At 39.6% G+C, this 12,297-nt stretch overlaps 1 protein-coding gene across 1 annotated transcript; it reads right to left on the reverse strand.

Annotated features, from left to right (window-relative positions):
• Positions 1–680: 680 nt before the first annotated feature.
• On the reverse strand, positions 681–6,981 carry LOC105270993 (transmembrane protein 145-like). The gene is made up of 4 exons (XM_011312264.1): positions 6,920–6,981; positions 6,333–6,780; positions 5,047–5,636; positions 681–1,128 (listed from the first exon to the last, which is right to left on the reverse strand). The coding sequence occupies exons 1-4, from the start codon at positions 6,953–6,955 to the stop codon at positions 820–822; spliced, it is 1,383 nt and encodes a 460-aa protein (XP_011310566.1). The 5' UTR covers positions 6,956–6,981; the 3' UTR covers positions 681–819.
• Positions 6,982–12,297: the final 5,316 nt, after the last annotated feature.

Below are 12,297 nucleotides of genomic sequence, written 5' to 3' on the forward strand. Positions count from 1 at the left end.
TTGCCTTTCCTCCGATGCGAATCATAGTTGACTGTCCTCTTCCTGCATCGGAACTGCATTTCATCGGCACTGAATTTCATACGCATGGGGCATTTGCGGTATTTCACTTCACTTGTTAACACTTTTAAATTCCGTAAATGTTCGATAAGATGCGATTGATTCGTACACAAATCATGGACCTCGAGGAGCTTCATGTTCACTGCTCACTGGAAAACGCGAAACTGTTCACTACGGGACACTTGTATTACTTCTGTGCTGTAATTATTGATTCGGTCGTTGCCTTTAATCCTCTTGTTATTGTTTTTGGTGAATACAAGTTCCCACTGGATTGAGTGTACTTGGTAATACTACGCAACCTTATGATATTTTTTTCACTTAAAACTAGTGTAAAAAGACAAACCACCCGCCAATTCCAACTGCAATACGTTTTTCAACCGTCGGAGATCAGTTTTTTTTATCAGGTTGTGTGCGAAAACCAGCTCTTTTTCCGTTATTTCTACCTGAAATAGTTGAGGCCCCCAATATACACATTTACCTGAATTTTATCATTATTTAATGACCGCCAAAATTTCATAATCGTGCCGTAATTCTGTTGCGATTTTTATAAACATTCAAAAAATTCATGTAATTCTAGACAGATTATTTTTTCGAATAATTTAGATCAAAAATTTGTCGGAAAACTCAAAATTCTAGAATTTTTACTAACCGGGGCAAAACTTCCATAACGTATTACACTCATAATTTCATCTAATGATGCTCATTGAAAAGGCACTGCCAACATCTTTTTAATATTGGCAAAGAACAGAAGATACGCACTAGTTAATGATGGCCAACAGAATATATTGTAAGATTCTCATTCTGATGGATATTTTCATTCATATTTCTACACGGGACAGTAAACACGGTGGTGGCAGTTGCTCCTCTTCGTGGCTCGTAGTTATGATTTCCTCCCACGTAGACCGGGCCTACTTGAAATGTCCGTATATGAAATGGAAAACGTTCATTGGAAGACGCTGGTCGAGTAATCAGAAAAAACACTACATGGCCAAGAAACATAATCCAGACAGAACAGCCTTTCACAACAGATTCTCGAATCCATTTGTCTACTATGAATGTGATGACCAAAACCTGGAAAATTAAAGACTCTAATGTATTAAAAAAAATCTTCATAGTAAATTATGAATTGTCCCATTACCGGTAATTATAATTATAAGATAACCTCGTCGCAATCGCGATAACCAGGTTATGTTAAATACACAAGTAGCAATGTTCGGAATCATGAATTGCAATTTCTTGATGGAATGTATTGATATGGCATGATATTTTGCCAAATCCACAAGACATGAGCATTGTGTAATACTTTTTCCTGAGAACGCATTACAAGAGAGAACATTTCATGGATAAATACACGGTTTGTAACGTTTACCAGTTACTGTTTCTCGATCGGCTCGCGTTATTTAGAGGACATCCACCAGACGGGAAGCCACGGCGAGAATTTTCGAGAGAGGAGAACTGATATGATTCTGATCCTGTTTATATTTTTATTTTGAATTAAATTTACGCGCTTCTGCGCTCTTTCTGAGGGCATCATCGAGGATCCTGAGGACGATGGCGTCAGGTGCCGTTACATTTTTGCCAGTCTCTGGATGTGGCCGATGATGGAGCCACAATTCAGACATCGATTAGCACGGAAGTAACGTAGTTGCTGTGCTCGAGGTTGATTGGCTCGAGGCTGATTGGCAAATAATGGAAAAGAGGATTCAACGAATTCAAGGAGAGTTACTATTCTCTTAAGGTGGTTCTGAATGTGAAAATTAAGTTGGGTGTCGTTAGGTACTGCTGAGAATTTATTATCATGTATTAGGGGCTAGACAATTAATGTTAAGCATCGCTGAATTAAATGGCACATGCGTGGATAATTATTCACACATGTGGCGCATGTCTGGTCGTTTTAGATTGGTAAATGATGACGCTGTCATCACCACTCACAATTTTCGCCGCGTTTGTTACCTGTTGCTTCGAGTTCACGTTTTTTCAGCCGATCGAGTCCAGGACTATTTGTGAATTATTCTATCGGTGAATATGTGGCCCCATTTCTCTTTTTCCCTCTCTCTCTCTCTCTCCCTCTCTGTATATTAATTTTGAAATTTTGATAATCGTTGTGCAACATATTTTTGTTGAATATTTATTTGTTCGAAACATTTGAATTATTCAGTGAATGATTAGTTTCATGACTTTGAATTATTTTAAATTAATTCTCGTGAATTGATAGAATGTCTTGCCATTGAAATTTATTTCACTTCTTTTGATTTGAAGGTCTCGTGACCGCGAAAGTATTTGTTTCGACTTTAGGAATTTATTGAATATTTCTTTTATTCGGGTCACATAGAGTTATCGATTTTTGTGTCACTGGAGTTTCAAGTCATTGAATTTATTTTTCGTTTCTTTTAGATTTACTAATTTAAAACTCTAACTCTTCCGACCACTAATAATTGAGTTTCGTAACGCGGTTGCTAGAATATTTTAATTAACTCTAACTATTTTTACTAACTATTTATTTATTTTTTCTTCCTTTTATAGTTAATAGACTTTGTAGCGGCCGGGCTACTTGAGACCTAGCTGGACGGCTAACTAGTAATTATGTCTCAGAGACACACTTCTTGGATCGATGATCTGAGCGCAGAGAGCGAGTCTGATACAGGGATTTTTGAAACGCTCGTTATTCCGTCAAATAACATGGCGCCTGATTTTGGATTTGAGTTATTTTGGGGTGTTTTAGGGCCAGAGGGCCGACTGATGGACGGACCGTTCCGTGAATCTCCCGAAATTACGTCGCAGAGTATATGAAAAATAATACAAAACTTGTACAGGTATTTTCGCCTATTTTTCGACTCCAAGAAACGCCCAAGAAACGCCCTTGCGAATTATGTTCTGAATTCCATTATTGCGAATTGGATGTCCATCACGCTTTCATGCGTGGGTTATGGAAGCCGCCTTTTAGACAAGGCACGTCTGTACCAGAAACTTGTCTATAGCTGAATATACAAATGTCGAACTAAGACCAGGGACGGCGCGGTGCTGGGCAAGATCCACCTAAACTATTTTCCTCAAAGTAATGACGTGCCTTCTCGAACTGTAATGACATATGAGTCTTTACATGCCGGTCAGCACGTTTCTTCATTCCCGGCGGGCTTCCCATTCGAGTTCCAGCTTCTCATCTACGACTCCTCCAAATCTCTTAAGCCTTTTTTGCCATAGTTCCGATACGTTTACATATAAAATGTGGGAGTGGATCATTCAATTACCCACACAGTCGATCAAAGCAACGGAATCGTATAAGAGCGCTCTTCCTTTCAACTGAATGTTGGTCTCTATGATAAGTCAGACTAAGCTTTGGAATCGCTCGGTTAAACCGCCTGAACGCTGGCCGCAGTTTTTTCTATCACATGCTGGGTATATTCAAAATGAGACCCATTTTCCTACAGATTTATTAGACATTGGACATGGACATTTTCTGTGATTGAGGACAGCGGTACATAGCAATACTCCCCTTGAGCAGGGCAAAGAAACACGAATGCACATGGTATTTCGTCCTCGCCAGCAGAACACACAAAAATACGGGGCCCTTGGCGATAAACCAATATAATTAAAGGTCAGGCGCCAGGACGTTTTTAATAAAACGGACGAAACTCAAAACCAAAAAAAATTAAAACCAGAACAGCTACCGACCAGTCAGTATGACTAATCGTAGAGGTGGCTGCATTACTATTACTGTCCTGCCAAGATTCTGATATGGCTGGGTTGATTCTCTTTCAAGTAAATTCAAAATTACGGGGTAGAAAGATATTTCATATGATTCAAATTAACAAAAAAAAAAAATAAGTTAAATAACGCCGACTTACTCTCTCAAAATTCGCATATCATTCTCGCTAACATTAGGTAATAAATTATTTGAACAAAGGAACAAGCAAATATTTCAACTAACCAATTATCAAATGATAAAATACTATAAGCAAGTCAAAATAATCAAGAATATATGAGTCAGGATTTTGAGTCAAATAGTAGAACAACTGGCAAGGAACTGGGACGATTTACTGTGGTAGAGGAATCTACCATTACTAGAAGGATGAGTGTATCCACTACTGCAGACAGAAACTGATGAAAGAGAGTTCAGCAATGGAGAGGAGGGATGCTTGGAGAAAGTGCAACCAACGTTACATTGATGGCGTTACGTTAAAACAACTCGAGCATCCTATTTTACTACAAACCCACTCTAAGTCCCGATATTTTTAGAGAAATGTAATAAATAAATTCGTCAAATATAGGTGGGTTCTCAAGCCACAAAAATTAACATTAGACAAGTTCACGTCCTCGATATTTGCCCAAAATCTGCAGTAGTCGATTCACAATGAAGACCGATAATTAGACAAAGCAGACTCAATTAAAAAAGTAAGCTAGGTGGATCCAGACGTCTAAACAAGAAGTGCTCGTTGATGATCTAATGACAATGCTCAATAGGTGACGAAGCCAGCCGATGCCGTGATTGGTTCGTCATCGGCATGAAATTTAGCGAATTTCGAGTAAAAGTCCACCTTGACGTCTAACAAATTCGAGTAGTCGAGAAATTCTTTTATAAATGAATACTCAACCTACCAACTCTACATTTTCAAGTAAGATAATTCATTCTTTTGAGTTTAAAATTTTTAAGAAATTTTTTTATTTTGGAAACGTATTTTAATTAAATACGGTTTCTGATAAAATATGTTGCTAAAGTGAGCGGGTATTTTTATTGGCCAAAGGAAGTAAGTAAAAAGAAAGACGGTAAGCAGCCATTTACTCCCTAGGGCAATAAAAGTATAAGGTTTAGGCGGACCGAGTGATGTAATGTTTTTTTGTGTTAGGAGGCCCGACCAACCGAGTCATTGTATTGCCCTGGAGAGATACGTAAAAAGGGAGGCGATAAGCACCGCCTTACCTCCCTAGGACAATAAAAGTACGGGGTTAGGGCGGACCGAGTGACATAAATGATATAATAAGGAAACATACCGTTAAAGGGTGGCAGAGAAACCAGACAGATCCCAATACGAGTAACGAAGCGTAGAAACGAAATTTAGTTGTTGATTTCCTGCTCGTTCTCCAACAACATAATACAAATATGCCCCATACGAAAATCCTCAATGCTAAGAGAGCCAGTCCAGGTGGTGACTCATAAATATAGAGCACTAATCCAGGATCAAAAATGGCAGATTGATATATAAAAAGAGTAAGTTGCAATACAATAAGAATCCCAACAAGTGAAAAAAGGTATTGGGTCTCTTTCCTTGTTAATGAACTTTTAGTAACGGTGTAACCAAGAGCGAGGAGAAGAAGAAGTAGAGTGAAATCAGTTTCCGCTCCGGATTCGTAAAGTCTACCCATTAGTAATGCCTGATGTGCGTCGAAACCAGTGATGCCCTGATGAGAATAGCTATAAATCTCACAACAAAGTCCAGCCAATTGGAAAACGATTGAAGCAATATACAGACGATATGTTACGTGAAGTAAACGTCGCTGCCGAAGTTGTACTGCGATGTAGATACTGAGACACAGCAAAATAATATAAATGGAGCCGGCTGCTATCAAAATTGGCAAAATATCTGAAAAATGACAAACAGAAATTAAGCAATTACAAAAATAATGCATTAACTCATGCGATGAACAATCCTGTTCTTAAGAATAGGTATCAGTATATTTTGAGGATATAGGGTGGGGGTAAGCTTTAAAGGGCCCTACTCAGGGTTTCAACTGTTGGTAAATAAAAAATAATACATGAAAAAATCAGAACATACTATGAATATCAATAGCATGCTTTTTCATTTTTTATCAGACCCCGTGAGGTAACGCTTCACGACCGCTGCGCGCGGCAAGTGAAACTCATAAATAATGGATATTTTGAGTTTTTTTCCTTATATTCCGGCCCTTCCTGCCCTTTATGGCTAATTGGCCCTATCAAACCCTATGCATGCGGTTGGGGATCCTGGACTGTACCGTATTCATTCTCCTATGGAACATAGGAGTGATAGGGAAACCACAGGAAAAACCATGGCGGTAAAGGTATCCCCGTAGCGCCCCGTAGCTTGCCTTCAAACTCATACTAAAAATTCGATGATATTCGTATGTTTTATTCCATTCATTGATTCGTTTTTATGAACATAAACTGACTTTTTATAAAGAATAATAGAACTTTGTGGATACTAGAGGTTATTTTTGTTGATAGATGTGCGATCCACTTATTAGTATTAGACAAAAAGGAAAATTCTGTCGTAAGTAAAAATTGAAAAAGTAGGACTTACAAAACTCATCAGCTGAGAAATGTTCCCTCCAGAAACTACCTGGTGAGCCATTAGTCAGGGAAAGATCGAAAGTGACATTGAGCCCATTCTGTGAAGAGCAGTCAGCGAGAGCAATAAACCACCATCTCGGCCTGGCAGACTTGAACAAGCGATAACTAGTGCATTGAGCTTTACTCCACGAGTCATTAGTTTTGCTACAGCCGGATATACTTGAAGTTTCTACATTAGCCGAGAGTGGTACAATCTGTCCATAATCAGCTTTAAGGATTGACTGTTTCTCTTCGCAAGATTTATTTGATGGATAAACACTGGGCCACTGATTCGGAGCATCGTAGTAAAGCAACAAGTTCAGCATTGACTCTTCATTTTGACTTCCGCCAATAATGAAATTATATTTGAACATCCCATGTTCAGTTAGGAAACAGAATCTAGTCAGAAATGCCCAATTCTTGAAGGAAAAGAAAATACATCAATGGTCGGTTATCATCCAATGAAACGCGATGAATGAATGTTATTAGTAAGATAATCAATAGATGATAATGTTTAAAAATGCATGAAAGATCGTGTATATTGCTCGAAAGAAATACTTGTGCTGTGATGAGTCGACCACGAAGTATTTTCATCTCTACGTTCAACACAAGTAAATGAAATACAGTTGCTACAAGGAATACTCTGAAGTTCTCCATGTTTATTCCATACAGATATAATACGTGGTACACCAAGAATGAATCAATAGCATTTCCCGACTGGTAAACGCATAAACTACAACGACGAATAAGCGAGGTAGTACACTACTAACTGGGGGTCAATGTTGGGTGCTATAATATTGTGCTCTTCTGTGCGTCAAATCGACAAATGAACTATGTGTAATTTACATGCACTGCACATAGATATCAGCCTTTTTACGTTTCAACCCCGTAAGATTATGATTCGACTCCACTTTGAACAGCAATAGAGATTTTATAAGCACTACTATTTATGAATTATATCGTTACATATATGATATCATCACTGCTGAGAAATACATATTTACCTGATCTCAGTGAAGAATACATCAACCAATCAATCGATCCCTCTTAATATTAAATCATCCGTGGATCTCCATTATTTGTATTAACATCCTTCATCTAGGTTACTTTTTAGGTCCAGTTTGTCTCTCTGAACAGCGTTAAATGGTGTTTACGTTTAGGTTCTCGATAATTTCAATAAACACCGTTCTTCAACGATTCATCCCTTAATAATTACTAAAAAGTTTTTTATTTGCTAAGAGAGATATAATCTTCAATACTACCAATATGCCAACACCACTGAAATATACTCTCATCTTTCTATATATTATGAGTCATTTGATCTATCTCCATTAGATTTCAAGCCATTATAAAACATGGAGTTAAACATAAACAATTGGGAATTAATTGTCTATAATTGATCATTTTTATTTATGTACGTACATTTTTGTGTAAGATGTAACACGCTTAAAGTCATGGAATTTCAGTGGACTACAAGCAACATCGTGGGATGATGAACGGAGAGAAATATCAAAGAAAATTACGGAACAAGTCACGTAATCTACCAGGGAGGATCTTTTTCAGTTAATTTCTATATGGGCACGAACAAGAATGAATCTGAGATCTGCAGTAAATTCGCAGGTTTGTAACTAAAAAGGCACGGGCAGGCCCTTAATTCTTCCCTCTAGTGATATCAGGTGGAAAAATTTAAGGCAAATTTCTTGATTTAATACGTCGCAGACCGTGAGAATTCAGATAAAAGTTCAAAAGTATTACGGAACTGGCAAGAAATTTCTACGAAACGTCCCGTAAATTTTCACTGGTGGGATGTGTTATCTCACCTCTTACTCCCACTCATGATTGATCGGACATTCTCGGATCATTACGGTAAACCTAAACAAGTAGACGGTGCCGAACGGAGGTATGAGGGAAATTGTAGTGATTGTGCAATGAAATAGTCCAATTGAAAATTAGGGATAATTCATTGTAAGTATAAGTTCCATTTTTGGCCATTCCTCAAGTAATTAAAATCATCTAGGACGTGACTCCATGGCCGACTTTCTCAAATAATTCTCTCCATTGTATTCTAACCTCAAACACCCATATGTTTCAAGCATCATTAACACGTGGGTGCAACTTTTATGCAGAGAGTTATTTTTTAGACCATCCAACACTCCGATTGAGTCGATTGAGTTAAGAGTTATAAGTGACTAGCTCCTTGTAAGCAATTTATTATAGGTTGTGACGTGGCAACTAGGTTTTTCCCTGTTTCCTTATCATGAAAGCAGAGATACGTAAATGAAGTTCGCCTGAGTCGAAACTCGTAAGACTGACTTCTTATTGGTCAACTCGAATCCAAACTCGAATTCGAATTCGGCGCACGGAGTGCGCAGTAGATCTCGTAATAATAATTTCCAATTGTACAAAAATAATAATTAGATTTCTTGCAAATCTCCGAACTATTCTTACTATATTGTTCCCCATGATTTCCCTAGGCTGTGGGATACTGAATGTATTATTTTTACGGAGGATTGCTCAGATGATCGCGAGTGAAACTTAATTGATTTTGATTTCTTCAATTTCACCAAAAAATGCGAAAATGGCGACGCTGAGGACCACAGCAATACTTTTGGCTTTCCTCGGATTTTCCCATACTGTCTTGTACAAGGTACAGATTGAAATCCGAAAAAATGCTTAACAATATCGCACCTAATTCGCCCTGAAGAAACTTCTAATTCTTCGCATGGAATTCCTCACAATATTCTCTCAAAATATGGAGCTTCTGCAACAGTGTAATTAACATCGTACTTACAGCGGGACACTCCTCTCAACAATTTAAGGCCCGGGGGGAGGGATTTTTGCCCGACATATCCCTAGGAAATTCCCTAGAAAAAACGCGTTTTACGGGGACATAAATGCCCGCCCCTGTAGACCCTCAAAAAATATAATCGTAGGGTCAATCGACAGATAATTATTTTTGCCGGGCCGGTAATTAGCTCTCGGGGGTGGGAAATTGAGGAATGAACGTGTAAATTACGTTCAAAGAAATCCCCTAGATTTCACCAAGATGAATTCTCCAATGGTGGTTTGGGGGAAAATATGGCGACTCAATCACTGCGGGATAAAAACAGTCCCCACAATTTACACATCCACTTCTCACTCGCGACACCCAATTACCGGCCCGTGAACACAATTATTACATTTTTCGCGATTTTTCCCGGAAAGATTCGATGCACTGAACGCCCGTAATTTTTGTCCGCGAGTACGAAGGGATCAGCTGTCAATTTTAGGGAAACTAAGTTTAGGCAGATGGCGATAGTGGGACCTCTCAATCTCGCAGAGGCAAAAATGAGTTTCACGGTAAAAGTGATCTGGAGCGTACGAAGGAGGGGCACTTACTGGGGGGCTAATATCCCAATGGGGGGATACGAATAAATGGTGTTGGGAGGGTGAATTTTTAAATTAGGGGTTAGACAGATGCGTCAAGGTAGAGGGTGGGTGTAAGGGTGAAACTGCGACTGAGAAAGGGGTGCGTGTATAAACATGGTGTTTATAGTCATGGTTAGAGGTAAAATGAAGGGATGAAAATGGGATGAATGCTTGCAGGAAATCGGGGGGTTTCACGGTGAAGGGACAAAATGCTTCTGGATAAAATGGAGGGTTTTTACATCCTCATTAACACATTTCCAAGATGGCCGAAAGGGTAAAAGTCTATACAAGGGTGAAAAAAAATATCTCCACAGGGGTGGGTAAATCGACTCAGGGGGTGATTCTGAGTCGATCTGTACCCATAAATTTCGACCTTTTTTTTCACCCTCATTAACCCTCCTTCAAGATGACCGATGGGGCAAAAAAAAGTCTCTACAGAGGTGAGTAAATCGACTCAGGTGGTCATTCTGAGTCGATCTGTACCGATAAATTTCAACCTTTTTTTCCACCCTCACTAATAGATTTCCAAGATGCCCGACGTGGTAAAAGTCTATACAGGGGTAAAAAAAAATGTCTCCACAGGGGTGGGTAAATCGACTCAGGAGGTGATTCTGAGTAGGGTTGAGGGTGGAAACAGTGTGTCATGGTTCAAAGGAGGTTGATGGTGGGATGAATTAATTCGGTAAAAATTATGGTTGATGGTGGAATGAATCATGGGGAAAATGAGGGTTGATGGTGGGATGAGTGCATTGGAAGAAATGCAGAGTTCAGGCTGGGGTGAGTTTGTCAGAGTAAAATGGGGGTTGGTGGTGGGATTAGTCATGGAAACAACGAGAGTTGATGGTGGGATGAGTGAATGTCACAAAATGGGGGCTTGAGGCTGGGATGAATACATGAGAGAAACTGAGGGGTTGAAGGTCGACTGAATTTATCAGGGTGGGTTCGGGTTTGAGGGTGGGATGAGTGTTGCAGGGTGAAATGGGGATTGATATTGCGATGAGTCATTGGAAAAATCCCCATTTCTGCCTGACACACTCATCCCACCGTTAAGCCCCTATTCTTTCCCATCTACTCATTCCACAATCAATCCTCATTGTTTCCATGACTGATCCCACGGTCAACTCCCATTTCACCCTGATACACTCATCCAGGTCACAATCTTTCATTTTTTCTCCATACACTCATCCTAGGCCCGACGTTTATTTTTCCCATGCACTCATCCCATCATCAACCCTCATTTTCCCCATGACTCATTCCACCCTCAACAATCATTTTTTCCGAATGAATTTATCCCACCATGAACCTCCTTTGCACCCTGGCACACTTTTCCCACTCTCAACCCCTAATTTATTTCCAATGCACTCAGTTCACCTTTCCATTTTTATTTTTTTCCAATTCACTGATTGGACTCCGCAACTCCGTCTAATCATTCCGTGAATCAATCTAGATGCACCTGTGGACCCTTTTTTTACCCCGTCGGCCATCTTGAAAATGTATTAGCGAAGGTGAAAAGAAAGGTCAAAATTTATAGGTATGGATCGACTCAGTATCACCGCCTGAGTCGATTTACCCGCCCATGTAAAGACTTTTTTTTTACCCCATCGGCCATCTTCGAAATGTATTACGGAGGGTGGAAAAAAAAGGTCGAAATTTATAGGTACCGATCGACTCAGAATCACCCCCTGAGTCGATTTACCCATCCCTGTGGAGACATTTTTTTTACCCCTGTGCAGACTTTTACCCAGTCGGGCATCTTGGAAATGTATTAGTGAGGGTGGGAAAAAAAGGTCGAAATTTATAGGTACAGATCGACTCATAATCACCCCCTGAGTCGATTTACCCACCCCTGTAAAGACTTTTTTTTTACCCCATCGGTAATTTTGAAGGAGGGTTAGTGAGGGTGAAAAAAAAGGTTGAAATTTATAGGTACAGATTGACTCAGAACCATCCCCTGAGTCATTTACCCACCCCTGTAAAAATTTTTTTTTTTACCCCTTCGGTCATTTTGAAGGAGGGTTTGTGAGGGTGGAAAAAACAGGTCGAAATTTATCGGTACAGATCGACTCAGAATCACCCCCTGAGTCGATTTACCCACCCCTCTAAAGACTTCTTTTACCCCATCGGCCATCTTGAAGGAGGGTTAGTGAGGGTGGAAAACAAAAGTCGAAATTTATAAGTACAGATCGACTCAGAATTACCCCCTGAATCGATTTACCGACCCCTGTAAAGACTTTTTTTTACCCCATCGGTCATCTTGAAAGAGGGTTAATGAGGGTGAAAAAAAGGTCGAAATTTATAGGTACAGATCGACTCAGAATCATCCCTTGAGTCGATTTACCCACTCCTGTTGTGACGTGGCAACTACGTTTTTCCCTATATTCGTCCTTCTCACAAATATCTTCCCTCTGGAAAATCCCGCTGCCACGGTCCTGTGGACCTCAGTCACTACAAGGTGGAAATTCCACTGGAGGTGTCTTCTGACACTGAATATTTTGAACCCTCAATGACTTCAATATCTTGTTCGGGCC

The sequence above is a fragment of the Fopius arisanus genome, unplaced genomic scaffold (assembly GCF_000806365.1).
Source record: "Fopius arisanus strain USDA-PBARC FA_bdor unplaced genomic scaffold, ASM80636v1 scaffold00099, whole genome shotgun sequence".
NCBI lineage: Eukaryota > Metazoa > Arthropoda > Insecta > Hymenoptera > Braconidae > Fopius > Fopius arisanus.